Here is a 20,288-nt window from a genome sequence, read left to right as displayed (position 1 = left end):
AGCTCTAGTAATTTTCTGGTAGAGTCTTTAGGGTTTTTTATGTAGAGGATCATGCATCTGCAAACAGTGAGGTTTCATTTTCTTTTCCTATCTGGATTCCTTTTAACTTCGGTTTTTCTGCTCTGATTGCTTGGGCCAAAACTTCCAACACTATGTTGAATAGTAGTGGTGAGAGTGGCACCCTTGTCTTGTTCCTGATTTCAGGGGAAATGCCTTCAATTTTTCACCATTGAGGGTGATGCTTGCTGTGGGTTTGTCATATATAGCTTTTATTATGTTGAGGTATGTTCCTTCTATTCCTGCTTTTTGGAGAGTTTTAATCATAAATGAGTGTTGAATTTTGTCAAAGGCTTTCTCTGCATCTATTGAGATAATCATATGATTTTTATCTTTCAATTTGTTAATGTGGTGTATTACATTGATTGATTTGCGGATATTAAAGAATCCTTGCATTCCTGGGATAAAGCCCACTTGGTCATGGTGTATGATTTTTTTAATATGTTGTTGGATTCTGTTTGCTAGAATTTTGTTAAGGATTTTTGCATCTATGTTCATCAGTGATTGAGCTTCTTCTTTTAAGCAAAAAAAAAAAAAAAAATCAGCTCTCAAAATTGAGAAATTTGTAGGATTTACTAGTCAGGGCTAAATACAATTTATCAAAAGCAACAATAATTCTGTAGTAACATACACAATATTTTAAAGGTTGAAAGTTATATGAAAAGAAATACAACTGTACTTTATTAATGTAGCACAGCAGAGTAAACTATACAGATGATGTTCTCAGCACATGAATCTTACCCTTTTAAATGCTTTTCTGTTTTCTTAAATTTTGCCACCTGAGGGCTAAAATCTTTCTAAACTACGACTACTTCCTTGCCATTTAAAATGATACACTGAACCTAACACTAATCTAATCTTGGTGGGGTTGGAAACAACATTATGATGATTTATTGTAGTGATTCATGAACTGTAATATGTAATATTCATGAACTGTAATAATATGTAATATGAAATTAAAATATATTAGGAAGTACATAGATAAACACTTATTGTAAATTATATAGTTCTGACATCTCCTAAAATCAAACCCTAATTTCAGGTATTAAGGCAGGAAGTAGCCCTCTATTTTCCACCATATTGAAACTTACGAATTTTCTGAAACTAGGTTCTTAAAGGGATAGACTGTAGAGATTTAAAACACTACACAGGGGGTGGGCCCCCTCCCCCGGCCCGCAGGCGGGCTCAGGGCTCTGCCCCCACCAAAAAAAACAAAAAAAAACAACAAAAAAAAACACTACACAGATAAAAACGATAGACTTTAGAAGGGAAAAGCAAGCAAAAGCCAGGAGGACAGGAAACCGAATCAAACCCAACTAAAAATCAATATAAACTCAAAAAAAAATTATTTTATTCAATTATTTATTGGTGACATCTCATGACATGTGGGATATTAGTTCCTTAACTAGGGATCAAACCTGTGCCCCCTGTAGAGGAAGCATGAACTCTTAACCACTGGACCACCAGGGAAGTCCCTAAGCTTCAGTTCTTAAGAGAAAGTCACTCCAAATCCATTTCATACTATACCAAGATTCAAATATCACATGAACACCACAAATATACCTTCATTTTCACGTGAGCATAAATATTCTTTCATCTCAATGAAAAACTTATCAGGAATGAATTTTAATGAATGAGTCAACTTTAATATTGTTATACTTTATTATTTATTTTCATTTAATTAACATTTTTATTTAATAACTACTTATGAAAAAAAGTTTCCTTTAATAATGTTTCTTTAAATAGAGCAAGATAATTATAATTTAAAAAATAACAATAGTATGGATGGTCCTAAAAAAGGATTAAGGCTTGGGATAATATTCTGATGCCACTTTTTGAATTCAGGACACATATGAGCCCATACTAGTATCTTTAAAGTTACGAAAAAGTCAAGTAAAAAAATGCTGACTCCAGGGCCTTCCCTGGAGGCTCAGTGGTGAACAATCTGCCTGCTAATGCAGGAGAGACGATCCTCAGTCCAGGAAGATCCCACATGCCATGGAGCAACCAAGCCCCTGCACCATAACTATTGAGCCCGTGTTTCAGAGCCTGGAAACCACAGCTATTCGAGCCCACACACCACAGCGACTGAAGCCTGAGTGGCCTAGAGCCCATGCTCTGCAACAAGAGAAACCAGCGCAATGAGAAGCCTGTCACTGCAACTAGAGGGCAGCCACGCTCGCCACAACTAGAGCAAAGCCTGTGCAGCTCTGAAGACCCAGCACGGTACCCCCCCAATCAAAAAAAAAAAAAGCGCTAAACAGACACGATAATTATTTTGAAGACAGTATAACTCACCTTAGCGTTCTCTGATTTTTTAGTAAGTTTTGCAGACCCAGGAGGCCTTCTTTCCTTTCTGACCAGTTGGAACTAGCACATCTGTTGAGGACTTCTGCCACATCTTCTGTCTGCCTCATGTATGTAGGAATACTCCCATTCCGAGAGCTGTAGGAGCGTTCTGAACAAGCACTGGATGCATCACTGTTGGCATCATCATCTGAATGCATCCCATATGATTCGTATCTTCTTCGAGCAGGTTTTTTCTGTTATACATAAAGACTCTCATTAGTGGCAGCTAAAATAACATGCCGGTATTTCACGATTTCTACTGACCAGAAAAGGACTGGCTTTTGCATAAAAATCATTGTAAAGCATGCTAATAACCATTGTAATAATAAAATGTCGAATTTTATTTTTTTCAGAAAACATGTTTTAGGAGTTAGTAGGAGATGAAATATTCTTTAACTATGGGGAGTGGTAGAAGCAGAATAAGACTACCATATGGAAGTCAGATATGTACAGTGGGGAGTGCTAAAAACATGAGGTTCTTCCTTTTCTTTTTTCTTTTTGTGGAAAACCAAGACCTACTACTAGAGTGTAAATGAACAGGCTCTGTACTAAAATTCTGAGTTGTTACAAGAAATTAAAACCTTTTTAAAGGATGAGAATGGGTCAGAAAAACATGTTTCCTGTGTAAAGTTCTATTTTTTCTGTCTCTCTACCTCCCTTTTCCTCTGTTCTTTCATTTCCATTATCACTTCTCTGCCACTCCTCCTTCACTTGCACCCATCCCTGATGTTTCTTCGAGAAGAGAATCACAGAGAATGATGACAGCGCGTTTAGCTTACTCTTACTTTGGGGAAGCAAGCTCCCGAAGGGCTCTCCATGCCTTCCCCAATGTGTCTAAACTACCTCTTTCAATATATGTAAGAAAGTATTACTTTGATTTCTTCACATCTGAAGTTATTATTTAATAAATAAGACTGCTAATTTTACCTTGAATATTAAAAAATGAAACGAGACAGAATAGATTATTTGAGATTTCCCTGAAAGAATTAGAAATAAATCTTTATGTTATCTGATACTTGAATTCAGGCTGGTGAGAGGTGAAGATGTTTCTAGGAAACACTGCAGAACAATAATTTTACATAGCTCCAGGTGACTTAAATTGTTCAAGTTTAAAAATCTAAAAGAAATACAACCTGAACTTAATTAAAAATAGTTTTTCAATGACTTCCCATCACTAAATTGATTTGATTTGGAGGCACCAACTTAATTTAGAATGGCAAAAACATGATAACTTTTGTATTAGACTCCAAGTCTTGTTATAGACCTAGTGTCAATGACATCATCGCATTTGTACAAAGTAGTCAGGCTAAAAGGATGAGAACCCCCACAGGACACTATTTAAGCACTCTCTCCCTACTGCTAATCATATAATCATATGTACAGAAAACTGATGTATGTCTAAGGATTTTATTACTTCCACTTGAATTTTTTATAGAAGACTATCATCTGTTAAGCTGATGAAGGAAAGAAAAAAACGTTATGGTACCATAAGATGTCAGAAAATAGCAATGTCTATACCTTAGTCCGTATGTCTCCTAAGAGCTGAGAGCAGTAGATTTTTAAAGAGAAAAATTGAAAATAATGAAGAACATTTTGCTAAACAGCACAGTGAAGTAGGCAAAAACAATGCCCATAATCAGAACCATTAAGCTTTTAAATATATAGATACATAAGAACTGCTTATTAGCAGGCTATATCTTTAATCTTGTCAATATCCTTTAGTCCAAAGAAAAATATGTAAGTTACAGAAATATTCACATAACCAATTTTCCCAAAGAAACTCAAGTCTTCTTCCTATTTGGATCCTTTTGTCATTCCTAAAGTTAATTTTATTTCTACGATTTTCCCTAGGTCCAACCAGGCTTAATAGTTGGATAGTCTTTTCCTAAAAATTGACAGTTATAATTGGAATATCTATGTTATGCAAATAATGGAAGTAGACACAAATTATTGGGATTCAGCTTTTAGCACTGGTGGCTAAATATTCCTCATATAAACCAAATACATCTTATTATAAATAATAGGATAAAGATTACTCAAGAGTAATCCAATTAATTCATAAAATTTGTATGAATAGAATTTAACTAGTAAATCCTTCACATAAAGGAAACTAGAAAATGTGATTTGAGAAATACACTGATCAAGAAGAATAAATTTAAAACATATGACTAATTTAATACCATCAGAATAAGGTGTGATCAATATATCCCAAGCTCAAGAGAACAAAGTTCTTATTTAGTAAACACACTGATTTATGAAAAAAATCAGATGGCTGAGGTAAAGAGAAAAATTCAGCACACACAGACTGTCAGAGCAGAACTACACATATGATTACATTTAATACGTTAAAGCTGTGACCAATGAATATTTTTAAAAACTTGCTTATCAAATATATGTGGCAAATAGCGTATCAGCAATGGTTAAGAGCTGGCATGAAGGTTTAAAAGGCACAACGTATTATCTTATTTTAAAACAAACATGATGCCTTTGTAAATTCTATGTAAGAAAATGAGTAGATGCTTCTCAAAAATAGGATTAATATCATAATTCAAGAGAAACTGTCATACTGAACTGACAGGGAAAAAGGCAAAAGCCAATCATCACCACTGTCTCAAATACTTCCTTCATAATTTTAAGGGAGAGAAACTACAGTGATATCTGTACAGCACTCTTCTGACAAAACCATCATGGATCTGTAGATTATATTTTCAAGCCTCACTGTGTAACGTTTCAGGTTTAAAGAGCTAAAAAGATACCTTAAATATAATTTGTTTTGAAATTGTACTTTCTCTCAGCTCAGAAAATACAAATAAGTAAAAGACTATATAAACTTTTACTCTAAACTAAAACAACCCCTAAACACTCAAGGTTAAGCTAGCTTTGAAATTATATACTTGCAGTGTACATATTTATATACTAATCTATCTGCCTTTATTCTCAGTGTACTACAGTGTATAAAAACACCGTGTTAACAATATCAGTATTTATATTCCTGACATTCCATCGTGGGCAATGGCTTAAAAATCTGACCAATTAATAAGGATCAACAATAAATTATACTGCTTTGCTTTTTATCTGGACACATTTGATCTTCCTAGATTTCATCCACAAGACTCTTCCATCTCCTTTCCCATACTTGTGGACTGGCTTACTCAAACATTAGTTTCATTAACTGGAACATCTACAGTGATAAGAAAATGGACAAGAGTACCAAGGCATCTGCCACTGCCTCCTCCACGTCGGAACCTGTGTTCAGGACTCGCATGGCACTGACCGAGGATGACAGTCGGCTTGATTGGCTGATCCCATACCCCGGACCTAATTCATCAGAAGAAGGAAAACAGCTTTGAGAGAGCTGTAAATGTAACATGGTCAGGCTGGAAAGTTTGAGATCCTTGAGGAGGGGGAAAAAAAAACCAATGGGGCAAAGCATTTTAAAAGCAATATTGTATTCTCTGGGTACATTTAGTTTTGGTCAAATAAAACGGTAAAAGCAATTAAAATCACTGACAATGTGTGGCAAGTGAATTTAAGGAACAGTCGCTATGATACATTTATCACCAGAAGACAGAAGAAAGTATGGCTGGTCGACTAAGGGCTTGGAAGTTGGTAGCCCTGTAATTAATCCAGTTTTATCAGTCAGGCAAATTTCATCCATGTGGGTGAGCCACAGGGTGGCCCAGAACAAAGATCAATCCTCCAACCAGTAATGATTAGGGAGCTCAATGAAGCCATGCCAAGAATTTACAAGGAAAAACTCCTCCAATGATTCTCTCTTCTCCTTCAAGATAGGCTGATTCATTCCATAACTAAAAGACATATCATTTGATATTTGTTAAGCACCTACTATTGCCTGACACTCTGAGGTACGTAAAGACAAACCATAGTTGGGTTCTTCTCCTCAACTACTTTTTACAATATATCATCATTTACAATTAAAACACTTCATCCACCATTTTGGTTTTTTTTTTTTAAAACATATATACAAAAGATGAAGTACGTAACAGAGAACATAAAACAATTCTATTCTATTTTAAAATGACATAACTTAGGTTATACAAAAGAAAAATGTCCATCTCCAGTGAGAAAAATGCTCAAGTAAGATTGCTGAAAGGAAAAAAGTTACTTGGGGGGAAATTAATAACAACAACAACAACAAAACACACAAATGACTTATTCTTCAACAAATTAAATAAAAACAAAATCAATTTTAAAACACGATTATTCAATGGGAACTGAAAAGGACAAAAAACTGAGATGAATGCACAGATGATAGTGAAAATGTACTCATCCTTCACCTGAGACCCCATACACATCGGGGGCGTAGAGGGCACCAGTAGATCTGGAGTGGTGTCTGGAGGCTGGAATAACAGGACCATACAAACCTCATCTATTACCACAGAAACAAGGTATAGTGGCAGCACTAGAGTCAGGCAAGGAGAGTTAGTTAACAATGGTATTATACTACTAAATACTTAGGATCAGAATATTGCCTTAGATAAGGGCAACTGAACACTGCAGTATCACCCTTGACACACAACAGATCTTACACCTAGGGGACAGACATAAGCCCACAGGAGACAAAGAGGCAAGTATTCAAATGGAAGGAAATGTCAAAAGTACAAGCATGAAACAGAAAAATGAACACTGTAATTTAAAAAAAAAACCACTATGGTAAATAGTAACCAATAGTAATCTTATCTCCTCTAATCCTGAACTCAGGGAGGTAGTTGTTACTATTCAATTTGACAAATGGCTAAACTAAAGCACAGAGAAAGGTTCATTACTTTGATCAAGGCCACACTCAGTAACTGTAGTTTTTAGGGTCTTTGCTCTTGAACAGTACACATACCAACTTCACATTGTTCAAAAGATAACATACCTCATTTATATTAACATAAACATTTTTTATAATGGTTTATACAACCTAAGTTCTGAATTCAGTAGATTTAAATATCAAAGCACATTTGAACACCAAAAAGGGAATATTAATAATTTAATTTAAAAAATCTAGAAATGTGTGACTTTTCCCTATATTTATGACATCTCTCTAAATCTAAATTTAGTACATTTTAAAATTTTAGATCTTAAAATCCTTATTTTCATAATGTTATAAAGTCAGTCTTATTCTTAAATACACAAATAAGGGAGGAAAAATTCATTTTATTATTTAATGAAACATATTACCCTTATTTTAAAAGTTACTCTGCTTCAGATATATTAGAACAGTTGAAGTACTTTTATTATATGAATTACTCTTCTGTCACAGGAATGAATAAGAAAATGATCAAAAAGATTGAAAGACAGGATTAAAGACAGAATGTTGTATAAAATGTTTAATCGGACCCTGAAAGGTGACCGGTGTCATTAGTAAAACATACTAGTATATAGTTGGTTTTAATTTTACCCAACAGAATAATTAATAAAGTGATAAGGAAGAGTTGAACCAATATGGAAATGGTTTAATAGATAAAAAACCTTTTGAAATCAAGTTATCTGTGGCTGAAGATAACACTCACATGCTTGTAATAACATAGCCTTTCTTTTTCAATCTTAGTTCCAGAAACAGATGGAAACTAAGAGTGCAAGTTCCAGAGTTTATCTTTGCCTAGCTCTGATTTATCTCTGGTGTATCAGGGCCCTGACGCTGGCTTTGTGCTACAACTGAATAAATGGCAAACTATGGGATTCATGTATTGAATGGCCATATTCAAGTCAGAGGCGACACAAGTTTTCACCAAACGAAGGAAGACAGCAAAATGTAGGCAAATATACCAGAAAATCCTGATCTCTGGGAATGTTATTTTTATCCCTGTTTAATAAATAGGGCCAATCTCCTATCTTTGCAATGCAACATCCACATGTAAGCAAAAGGCTATAAAATTTAATTTTTCTAAAACTGTATGATAAAAAGGTTTAACCACCTCTAAACCAAATAGGATGTTTTATCACAACTGAGAAAACTGCCTCCTTTAATAATAAAATTCAAATGATCTCAACTGCCAAATGGAGACTGAGATAAATCTAGAAGATTAATGACTAAACAATATCTTCCCTCCTAGCACAGCCTGTAAAGTATCTGCCTTCAATGCGGGAGACCTGGGACCAATCCCTGGGTTGGGGAGATCCCCTGGAGAAGGAATGGCAACCCACTCCAGTATTTTTGCCTGAAGAATCCCATGGACAGAGGAGCCTGGTGGACTACAGTCCATGCGGGACACAACTCAGTGACTAACACTTTCACTTTCTCTTTAAAAATAGGCATATTAACATGTTTATAACTAGAAGTTGGTTATAAATTTCCTTTAATCTCTATTGTACAGGTTTAAAACAGTCTAGAAACATATTTTGTTCTTGCTATCTCATGCTTTCTGCTGCTGCTGCTGCTAAGTCACTTCAGTCGTATCCGACTCTGTGCGACCCCATAGGTTCCTCCACCGGGCTCCTCCGTCCATGGGATTTTCCAGGCAAGAGTACTGGAGTGGGTTGCCATTGCCTTCTCCATGCTTTCTACTAATTCTACATTATACAGGGTATTATACCATTTAAAAAAAATTGAAGATCCTTGCCACTAACATGTAACACAACTAACTGCAGGTGAGCAAGCAATGTTCAGGGCAAGAGGTGGAAGAGCAGGGGTGGCAGAGACGACAGTCCTGATGACCACATGCTCACTATGTGCAAGCACTGCTTGGAGGGATCGTTTCCGTGGCATCTCTGCTTTACAATGTCTTCAGATCAATGCTAAGAGCTACATGCTGTTGTTATCCTCATTTCACAGATAAGGAAGCCCTGGGACACAACAGCTACAGAGCTGGGATATCAACCAGACCATCCGACCCTAGAACAGACGCTCTTAAACTACCACAAGCCCACTCCAACTCTTAAGGTGATGTGCTTATTTTACACAAATATAGGATTTTTTCATTTTTAAACAGATATGCATGAGGATTAATCAATATATATGTACCTGTATGTGTGTCTGCACATATACACACACATACACAGATACTCTACAACCTACTGTTGTACATGAACTACATGAACTAAACCTATCTCTGGCAAAGTACAGAAGGAAACTCTTTGGCACCTGGAACTGGAACACAAACAAGGCTTGAGGATACCCCTGTCTGTGTTCCTAGCTCAAAGGGTCAGGAGAGGATAGTTTAGTAGTGATATAGTTGAACCAAATGGCCCAAAAGAAACTTAATTTCTTAGAAATTCTATACCAAAGGGTCTACTGAAGGAAATAATACTTCCAACAGCTAACAAGTGAAACCATGTTCTATTTAAGTGTCACAAAATCTGAAGTGCAACTCTCTTAAAGTGTTACAATAACCTACACTCTATGGAATTAAAAGAAAAAAATATGAAATAACTTTAGGTAAGTGCATAAAAATAAAGTACTAGTTAAAATGCTGAGGACCACAAAGAAATTCTAAAGATTTTCAACATAAAAAAATTCTGCCTCTCCAATTACTCTAAAATACAAAAAGTTTTAAAAGATCATTTAACATTTTATAATTGAGGTAAGCATAGTACTACAGTCAAGGTTACAGTACAATCTCTATAATAAGGAACAGACAGGTTGCACAGCAATGACATGATAAAAGCTAATGCATGGGAAGTGCTATTAAACTGTAAAATATATAAAAATATTAATCCCTTCCATTTTAATAGTTCATATATTATTTTGCAGCCTTCTTTCCAGCAATCTTAACTTAAATATCTAAGGTGAAGAGCAAATATTTCTGCTGAAAAGCATAAATGTCTTTATTCTTATCAAACTAAATAGTCCACATTTCACTTAAGAGTAATTACTTAAATATTATCTTTAAATTTTACAGGGATATTTATTAAGAAAAAATACTGAATTCAATATTATGTAATCTAAATCTGTATATTTACTTGACTATGAAGGCAATTTGTTTATCTAATGTCTAATTTGCTTATTTAAAAGAAGTAAATGTCAAAGGAACTTCGCAAACATGTAACTTCCCTCTGACTGTCCTTAAAAAGGCAGAAAAGAGAGGCAAAGATCCAGTAGATAAAGCTAAATCCAGGGTCTTGTGAGGTTATCAGATGGTGCGAACACAACAGGAAGCCCAGACACTCACCAAGGGGCTGGAAAGAGCGCACAGGACTCGTATCCCTGCTGCTCTCCCGGCTGGCTTCCCGGCTGCACCCTTGACTCACGCTTGGCCGAGGAATCCGACTGCTTCGGGCTGGTATGAAGCAACGGCAGCACAGAAGTGGAGTAAACAGGAGAAGGGTTTGTATTTTTGATATTTTGGTTTTATTCTTTTCTTTCTTATAAAGCTAATAAATAACAAGTTCTGCTAAGGATGAGAAGAAATGATTCTTGATGAAGCATTACCAGGAATACCATTAAAATTCTTGCTTATACTCTTCTAGTTTATATGTGATTAGAAGAGCAACTGTATTTTACTAAAATTCAACAGCTGCAAAGAAAAAAATGGATTTAAAATAGAAGTAATACTTCCAAGATAAGATATTTAATTTCATTTTTAAACCTGTATTTCAATTCTCCTTGAGTTTGAAGCTGTTTTCCTCAAACTTAGAAGACCTAAACGAGGTCTTCAACGCTGCCGAAGCCTGAAGTACAAAAGAAATCCAAGGTCCCAAGTCTGACACAACAGTCTTACCCACTGAGAGTCGGGACGGACTGGCCTCTCTGCTGCAGCCCTGGCTCCGGGGTATCTTGCTTCTCTTCTGCGCGGAGGCGGAGTTAACCAGGACTCTCTGAACACCAGAGCTCACCGTGGAGAGGGCTGTTGTGGTCAGAACTCTTCCTGGGGACCCAGACCGGCTGCCAGCTGAACACCAAACACACATATAGATGTTAACCTGTGAACTCGAAGAGATCTTTGTCGAAAGGATAAAAATTCAAGAAGTACATCTGAGAAACCTGTGATACAATGGCAAGTTCTAAGTTCCAAGGAAACAGATTAAGGAAGCTTTATATACACTGAAAACCTGGAATAAAAAGATATACCATATATATATATACACACATACAAACATATATATATATATATATATGTATATGTATACGCACATACTAGGATTGAATGATAAATCATGTAAATATATTTTCAATTTTGGGGAATATAAGATGTTATGTTTAATAAGGAAAACACTATTATGATTTCAGAACATAAATAGTAGAAAAGGTTTCCAAAGAAATAACTTATCTAACAATACATTTCATGTAACTAGAGCTATATGTTAAAAAGCTATCTATAGAAAAAAAAAGCTATCTATTAAAGCTATACATTTATAAGGAAACAGTAATTCTATTATTGATAACATTCTTGTTAAGAATAGGAAAATTAAAAAAAAAAAAAAAGAATATAATAGGAAAATTTGCTTCCTGTTAAAAACAGTTTGCCTGTTGAGATGCCTTGAAATGGGCATAACAAAGTTGTCTATCTTGTTACTTGCATATATTTTAAAATTTTTACAAGATTAAATTTTATTTATTTATTTTGGCAACACTGAGTGGCATACAGAATCTTCATTCTCCAACCAGGGATAGAACCCGTGCCCCTCACAGTGGAAGTGTGGGTCTTAGCCATTAGAAACCCAGGAAAGTCCCAAGATTAAATTTTAAATGTTTACAAAGTTGGGCCAGCTAAAAAAGAAACGGGTTTTGCTATTTGCCTTCAAATAAAAAAGGGGTCTTGGGTGGCCAAAGTCTGGCATGAAGATGTGTACTGAGGGTAGAACAAGATTAATGGGCAAATAAATGTCAAAGAAAGTAGATTCTTTCAAAACTAGTAATTTTCAGTCTTGGAAGAGAAAAGATGTGGTCAGGTAGAAAGAGGGAGCTGGATAAAATCTCAGGGGGGTAAGACTTTTAAAAAAAGAAACATGTGTTTAAACTAGAACTGCATAATTAGTTTTTAAAGGGGTAAGCTCCTTGTCAATCAGAGCATTTTGTGTCTGCACTGAAAAGGAAAATAAACTAGTTAAGTCCAAGGTATAATTTAACTCTAGATTCTGGACAGTAGCATTATAAAAGTTAAACCTGCACTTAAATAAAACTTCATGAAAGCAATGTTTCCTCTTTGCTGGGCACTTCTCCACAGTCACTGCTCACCTTGTATCATCTTACCCAGCCATGCCTCACTTCCACAGAGCAAAGGTTAAAGACTCAAAGTCAATGGGGAGAAGCGGGGAACATCACTGAGGAAGGAGTGCTGAGTTCAAGGGAGGGAGTGGTGACTTTTTAGGTCAAATCAGTCCTGTCTTGAGGGCTGTCCTGGCCATATTTTTGGATTTTTTTTTTTTTTATGGAAGCTGTGGCATTTTCTGATTTTTATCATGTTGTATAGACCAAATAATACATGAATAGAGGCAGATTGGATATGATCCATGGGTTGCTGATCTGTGACCCTTGTTACTGTTTTCTTGGCACTGTGTTCCTGAATACAATTTAAACTCATGCTTAATTCCTAAACTTTACCAGTATACAATATGAAACTCATCTTCTGCTGTTTATAGCAATACTGTAAAACAAAGCAATGTTTATGATGAAATTGACACTTTATTATTTGTGTAGAAAGAATTCTAAATTATTGCAGGGAAATTACACAAGTGTACTTTAAAAATGATGGTTCATTTGAATTGTTCCATGACATTTCAGGTGAAGAATCTTTAGATGAGGTTTCTTTCAGTCATAACCTTAGGGATACTCACAAGGCACCTATTTCTCCATGCAGCATCTAAACTAAACATACACACCAAAAACACCCAAACACCCAACATGCCACAAACTCACAATGCAAGGTAAGCTGATGGAATATTTTATGGGAATGTAACAATATAAAAAGTATAAATAATGAACTGACCACATACAACATGTTATTCTGTTAAAACCAATATAAGTTTAGGAGGTGAAGGTGTTGGTAGGAAACTGGAGAATTCCTTGAGATATGGATCTATTCAGCAGAGAAGAAACATGCAGTATAGAAGCAAGAGTAATCACTCCATCTATTCTAGATTTGTTTAGTTTATCAAAACTATGCAAGCTCACTCTCTATATATTTGAATTGATTCATGCCCTGTCCTAGGAAATGCAATTGGCAGTGTTAATCATTTCATGCTCTTCTCCACTACCGCCATGAACAGCATGATAATCCAGTGCTACAACCCATCTTGCAATCATTCATACTTAGAAGAAGAAAATATCACGGCTCTTTCCCCAACAAAAGAACTACAAAGGTTAATTATGTCTTCAAGGAAAACCACAGTTGATAAAAAAGAGTATGATGCACCTAGCAATATCATGCTACTAGAAAATATTCTAATTTGCAAAATTTGAAATTGGGTAACTAATTTCTCTTGTGCTGCCTAAAGTTTTCAAATCGTCGTTTTGTACTTTTTATGAGATACTTTCAAGGCACTACTAAAGCTCCCCTGCTTTGGGATGTTTACACTTGTGGGATCAACATGGATAATTTTAAAAAACCAGGGTTTTGGTAACAAATAAGGACAGGTCACAGGAAAATCATAATTGGGAAATTTTACCCCAATGATGGCTACAAAATGATAGAACATTAAATGTTAAGAATTTCTGCTGAATAGAACCCATTCTTGATAATGAAAATAGATGATCAAACAACTGATGCACATATAAAGTCTATAGATTCTTACCACCAATGGTATTAGCAGATTGTGATCCTGAACAAGTGTAAAGGCAGAATTAGGGTAAGGGTTATAATCCATGAAGAGGGAAGGAGCAGATTTAAAATGCATGGCAGATGGAAATAAGAAAGCTTTAGTCAGTTTTGAAAATTAAAAATCCTAAAGCAAAAAAAGCAAACTTTAACAAAAGCAGAACACTGAGTAGTTTTTACAGCTGATAACTGAAATCAGACACTAATGTACAAAGCAGATGAAATGAAGGTGTAAAAGTGCAGATTTTTCAGCTTTTCTTCTGATAGGCCTAAAATCTAAATAATTAAATGTTTAAATTTTTGTTATTTAAACATTTAATTTAAAAACTATAGGTAAGGAAGAATTACAGCATCTTCTAGCTGAAGAAAAATTACATGAAAAAGCTACAGATTTTATCTTTCTTAAGACACTGAGGGAAAAAAACTGAACAGTAGCAGGGTGGGTGGGAAGACAAAATTTCTGACAGGCTGTACAATCATTTGTACATAATCAGTCACTACCAACAACAAAAGACACACTCTTTAAGTAAATAATTAAGCCTGGAAGTCCCTCCATTGGGTCTGCTTTCAATTTATTTTTGGTTAGCCATTAGAACAAACCTGCTTTGACTCAAGAGAATTTTTTTTCCCTTCAATGGTGATATAAAAATATGGAAAGACCATGCAAACCCTAGTGAATTACTTCACAACAAAGTGAAGATGGAGATCATAGTAATATTTCTGTGTAGATGTGTGTAAAGAGACTTGAATCAAATTATATAAAGCTGCAATATCTTTTTTCAAAAGAATTTGAAATCAAACAGTTATTCAAATAAATATATAAGCAAGCAAATAAAAACCTCACCAGTATGATTTAAAACCTAAGTGATTTTACTGTCGGAAAGTTATCTGATCTTAAAATCTTACTGGGTCTAAAAGCCTATTATTATGTTCTCACACTCTAGGAGAGGATTTGAAGTACTGTGCATAGGGTTTCAATGTCAAAGACCAAATATAAAAAATTATTGTATATTCTCGATATGATCAGTAGTTAGGATATTCTTAAAATGGAGGTCCTTAAGTAATATATTAAAAAATCATACACAAAGCACTTTGAATCTCTGCCATGAGTTCAGTCTTAGTATTACTTTAGAAGAAAACTCAGTAAAATACCTCACATGAAATTGAGTTTTATCCTTAAGATACCAGATACAATCTCTGGTTGCTATCTTTACTTTTCCTTATGCTTTAAATTTCCTTCACCATTATTTTTGTTTCCTGAAGGCCGTAAGACTAACAAGGTATAGAAAAGTGCACAACAGGAGTATAAAATTCAGTTGACACTGCACTAAGAAAAACAAGATCAATTTTATCAGCTAAAATATAGAGCATGTACTTTGTGCTCAGGCAAATATACTAATTTAATCCTCACAACAATCCTGTTAAGATTATCCTCTTCATTTTACTGTTTATATTAGAAGTACACAGAAATATAACAACTTTAAATAACCTGGAATAGCCATGATCAACTCTGGGAAGTACGGCTCCAGATACCATGATCTAAATCAATACTTCTCAGACTTGACTGTAACAGAAATCACTTAATGATCTTGTTAAAGACTGAATTCAGTACACCTGTGGTGAATTTCTCAGGTGTGCATTTCCCAGGTGATGCTGATGCTGGTTTGGGCACCACATTTGGAATAGCAAGGCTCTAAACTTCCATGTTACACTGCTAAAGATTAAGTTACTTTAAACAATTACTCTAAAAATACACAAGATCAGGGAAGAATGTGATGTGATCTACTCCTAATTTGGTTGGGGAAAGAGCCCTTACCCAGAAGGCATTTGCCATTTTTCCTATTTGTAAATAATCCTCAATTTGCAGACCAATTTTACTGGAGCATTCCTGCTTCTTTTTAGGACTCTTGTTGAGTGCTCCAATCTTTACCCTGACTGGATTTTTTGACCGTGGAAAGAAGAGAATCTGCTAGGCTGGACTTGTCTAATCATCTCCTGGCGCCCTCCAAGCCCAGCTCCTTTCCCTAATACCAAGACTCAAGAATCAAGCTAAAAAACAGACGAACTAGGCATCTGTATCCTGAAATATTATCTAAAGAACAGTAGAAGATAGCTACATGTATTTCTTTCTAAAATGGCCAAGTATTGATATCAAGAAGAACCTCCCTAGAAAAAATTCCTGTTCTAAGAGACATGTACTAAGGAAAATTTCTTGATAAAGAAGGAAAGAGATCTCTTTTAAATTAATTATGCCATAAATGTATATACTACTATTCAGGAACATAGAGGAATGGATCATTCATTTTACCTAGAATTCAAAATTGTGCTTTTTAATAGTTGTGCTTATGAGAAACTCAGCTTCCAGTGAAAGTGCAAAAATATAAATCTTAAATTTAACAAGGAATATTAACAAAACTGGTCATTTCAATTTGTTTCCTCTTTATGAATCAGTATATACCTGCCAAAAATGCTGACTGTATTCTAATGGATTTTAGGGAAAGTACAAGGATACTACATATCTGTCCTTGAATAATATTAGCTAGATGCAGCCAGATTTGATGCTAACATAAAGCAATTATTTTGCCCCTAAAAAGCACAATTTTCCACATTTACAAGTTTCTGAGTAGACTGTGAAAACCTTAATGCTAAAAGATTTGTGTTATTTAAAATATCTCCATGCAAAAGTCTGTATAACAGATGAAGTTTCTCTTTCTAAGTGGCAGGTATCAATGATGCAGCCCTAATAACACACCAAAGACAAGACAACACCCACTCCAAAAGTTCGAAAACATGCACAACAACTGACCCAAAACATTGAAAAAAAAAATACCTTCATTTTTGTCAGGTGATGATGAACCTAAAGTACAGAACAAGAACTCAGTATGTGGCTTGTCTTTTTGGGAATTAGTTTTGTCTTTTTCCACTGGTCAATCTCCTAATACAGTAACATACAAAGAACACGCTTATCCTAACACAGTAGAAACACGAGAGAACTAATAGGTAATACATACGCTGTGACTGAGACACCATCTTTGTTCGACTTCTTCCTCGGGAATCTGTCTTGGCATTTCCCATACTAGCAAGTGGTGCTGAAAGCTTTGCTCTCACCCGGCCTAAAGAATAAAATGATTTAGATAACTACAGACATTTTTCTATAATATATAGTAATGAGGGAAAAAAAAACTCACTTTAATTTTCTAATTGGGTGTGCTTCTCAAGTATTGTTAAATTCTGTAACACTGTAAACTTCACTTTAAAGATTAGAGTTCCCTTGAAATTTTAAAAATATATACTGTTTTTTATGTGTTGCACCATAAACTAACTTTCCTTTAAGGGTAAAAGTAAAGTCAAGCTAAAAGATCTCCATTCTCGGTTTGATATTATTAGTCCAGTAGTTATAATTAAGATAATTACCACAGGCATGCACTTCTTCAGTTTCCATGAAATTTAATTTATTCTCAAATTCAGCCTATAGTTTAAAATACAAGCCTAAGCTTAGAAACAACAACCCAGTCTTTTTAACTGAAAACGTACTTCCGAAGGGATTTGCAAGAAGATACAATACTAGCTAAAATATCTTTTTTTTTAAATATCTTTTTATATACTGTGCTAAACATCAGAGTACTACAGATGTACATGGACACGTTTACTATTCTTTCCCCAAGCAACCAACTTCCATTTATAAAATTATTTGAGGAAACAACAATCACAGAGGAGTTGGCACTTTCTCTACACATTTCCTTCTCTACCTCCAATCAGTATTCCTTCCTTCTCTATTACTGTTTCATCCCCTTCCATGAAACCAAGGCACAGAAATGTTTCTAGAGTTCTTGAACCAAAGGAGAGAATGCTTATTTATCGAAGTGCTTAAGTAAACTGTCATTAGAAAAAACAAAAATATATTACTAGTAGGTACTTCGGTGTTCTCGAGCAACAGCCTCAATCGCCATCACATTGGAACCCATACCAACGTGATCGTGAAGAAGGGTTCCGAATTGTTTTCATTTAAAAGGAACAACTTGAAGGGCAATCGCGATCTAAAGGCTAGCCTGATACAGCAATATTAATTAAGAAAACATATCTAAAGGTAAGGAAAATTTCAAAATTATGAAATGAGTGAGGGAAGAGAAGAGAATAACTAAGAACAAGGAATAAAATGAAGCAAAATGAGAAGTGCAGGTGGTAGATCCTTTCATTCTATCAACTTCTTCAAGGCCCCTAAAAAGCTCATGATTCGGGACTTTCACCCTTTTACAGAGTCTGCTTAGAATAGGACATGATGTTCTCCTGACTAAGAAGTAAAATAGAAAGAAAATTATTATTTTTGAAATGCAAAATTAATCCGTTATAATAAAGAAATTAGGATAAACTATTAGGATAAATTATTTTTTATATTACCATCTAAATTATAATGATACGGTGCCAGAAACCATTTCTATAAAGTATTCTAAAACTTAAAATATGAAAATATTTCAAATATGTCACAGTAAACATGAGACCATCAAAATGTCAAATCTACTTGGTTGTATTACAAGAAAATGCCACTCGTAAAATTTAGGAAAAAGACTGTGTTTCATATCAGAGGCTTAATTAATAAGATAGCCTTCAAGTAGGATAAATAAAAACACTGAAGTTTTTCCTTTCTCCAAATTGAAAAGTAATAAATATTTTTAAAAAGGTAAATTGGTTCAGTAAAATAAAGTATTATATCTAGCAAGGTTTCTGTATTTCCAAATTCAAATCATATGCAATTCCCCAGGCACTGATTCAAAATCAAAGATACATTTAAAAGCTGACAAAATAAATGCATTTAAATGGGATGATATTTAAACTCCAATGATAAAGCAATGGTGTGTGCACTCACAAAGTATAAATGAACTGGCAAAAATTAAAAAACAAAAACACAAAAGAAAAGCATTAATGTCACTACAGAAAAAATGAAACTATGTAACTTTATACTAGGTATTATTAAACATGTGAAGCAATTATGTTTTTTCCAGCATGAGATAATGCAAAATACACAGCAAAACTCCAGGATGAAGGATTAAAAAAAAAAAAATCTGCATGAATAACTAACACAACCAAACACAAAATGTAGAAGCAGCACAGCTGGCAAATTATGGATTTGCAAAGAAAGTAGCCTATTTTAGTTTTTAATGTTTAATTCCTAATAATGAAAATATTAATATTTTTGTGTTACTAACAAAATGTTTAATTCTTACCATCTTCAGATGCTGTTCCTAAATAAGAGAAATAAAACAATAACATTTCAACAAAGTCTGCCAATGTTGATATTAAGACTTTCCTTGTGCCTCCCACCCAAGATGAAAATAAAAGGGCAAAAGAAAAAAGTATCTTCTAGTTTGATAGCCTTAAATTAGCTTTTAAAAGGTTTTGAGATAAAACAAAATTTGAGGTAACCTAAAGATTCACAGCACAAAAAAGTTAAAACTAGACAACTGAAAATAGCAAAATTCTGTAATAAACCAGTTTGTCTGCTGTATTTCATACTGAAAATTTTAAATGAAGAAAAGTAACAAAACTAATTACTCGAGAATGATACAACTCTGTCACTGATCTCTTCGAAACAAATGTTTCAATATATCTTTCCAGTGTAAGAATACTTGCTGAGCATTTTCAAAAGGGAGTCCAAGAAAGAACTAGAAACTGACAAACATGGGAATCAACACCATGACCTAGGCCGTATTATTTTCATCAAAGCATTACCTACCTATGACTCTATCAGCTGTTTAGTCAAGCTTTTTTTGTACTCCCCAAGATGTTGTAAAAGCTAGCAAAAAAATTATCAAGTGTAGAGAACCCTGGTTAGGACTCCACATTTTACTGCTAAGGTCTGGGGTTCACTCCCTGGGGAACTGAGATCCCACAAGTTGCACAGCACAGTCAAAAAGTATCGAGGATGAACATCAGAACTCACTACTGTTACAGAGCAATGACAGATGTTTCTCTCTGTGCGCGCATGTAGATTTTTTTTTTAAACGCAGGACTAAACATCAGTTAGAGTATCACATTATATAACACAGATGATTTCTCAAATAGGCTGATGTTTCTGACCCAAACAAGAAAAATTTTGATCTGGAAAGTGAGAATAATTTGTTTTTCAAGGATCCAGACTCTCAGTGATAGAAGTGATATCACATGGTCTGAAATATAGAAACT

The 20,288-nt window shown here is 34.6% G+C and overlaps 1 protein-coding gene across 39 annotated transcripts in view; it reads right to left on the bottom strand.

Annotated features, from left to right (window-relative positions):
- CLASP2 (cytoplasmic linker associated protein 2) overlaps nucleotides 1–20,288 on the bottom strand; it is a 171,108-nt gene that overhangs the window by 42,842 nt on the left and 107,978 nt on the right. For 6 of the 39 annotated variants that reach the window (XM_043443452.1, XM_043443457.1, XM_043443453.1 and 3 more), the window contains 8 exons: nucleotides 19,331–19,348; nucleotides 17,120–17,221; nucleotides 16,939–16,965; nucleotides 11,073–11,243; nucleotides 10,524–10,631; nucleotides 5,618–5,724; nucleotides 3,925–3,948; nucleotides 2,356–2,600 (listed from right to left, as the gene is read on the bottom strand). In XM_043443452.1, the coding sequence (XP_043299387.1) occupies nucleotides 2,356–2,600; nucleotides 3,925–3,948; nucleotides 5,618–5,724; nucleotides 10,524–10,631; nucleotides 11,073–11,243; nucleotides 16,939–16,965; nucleotides 17,120–17,221; nucleotides 19,331–19,348 (802 nt within the window). Of the gene's footprint in view, nucleotides 1–2,355; nucleotides 2,601–3,924; nucleotides 3,949–5,617; nucleotides 5,725–6,704; nucleotides 6,768–10,523; nucleotides 10,632–11,072; nucleotides 11,244–16,938; nucleotides 16,966–17,119; nucleotides 17,222–19,330; nucleotides 19,349–20,288 lie in introns of all 39 variants that reach the window. The other 33 variants (XM_043443455.1, XM_043443462.1, XM_043443464.1 and 30 more) reach the window with 13 other exon arrangements.

This window comes from Cervus canadensis, chromosome 22 (genome assembly GCF_019320065.1).
Source record: "Cervus canadensis isolate Bull #8, Minnesota chromosome 22, ASM1932006v1, whole genome shotgun sequence".
Taxonomy (NCBI): domain Eukaryota; kingdom Metazoa; phylum Chordata; class Mammalia; order Artiodactyla; family Cervidae; genus Cervus; species Cervus canadensis.
The sequence above is the reverse complement of the archived record's forward strand: the minus strand, read 5'-3'. Positions and strand labels throughout refer to the sequence as shown.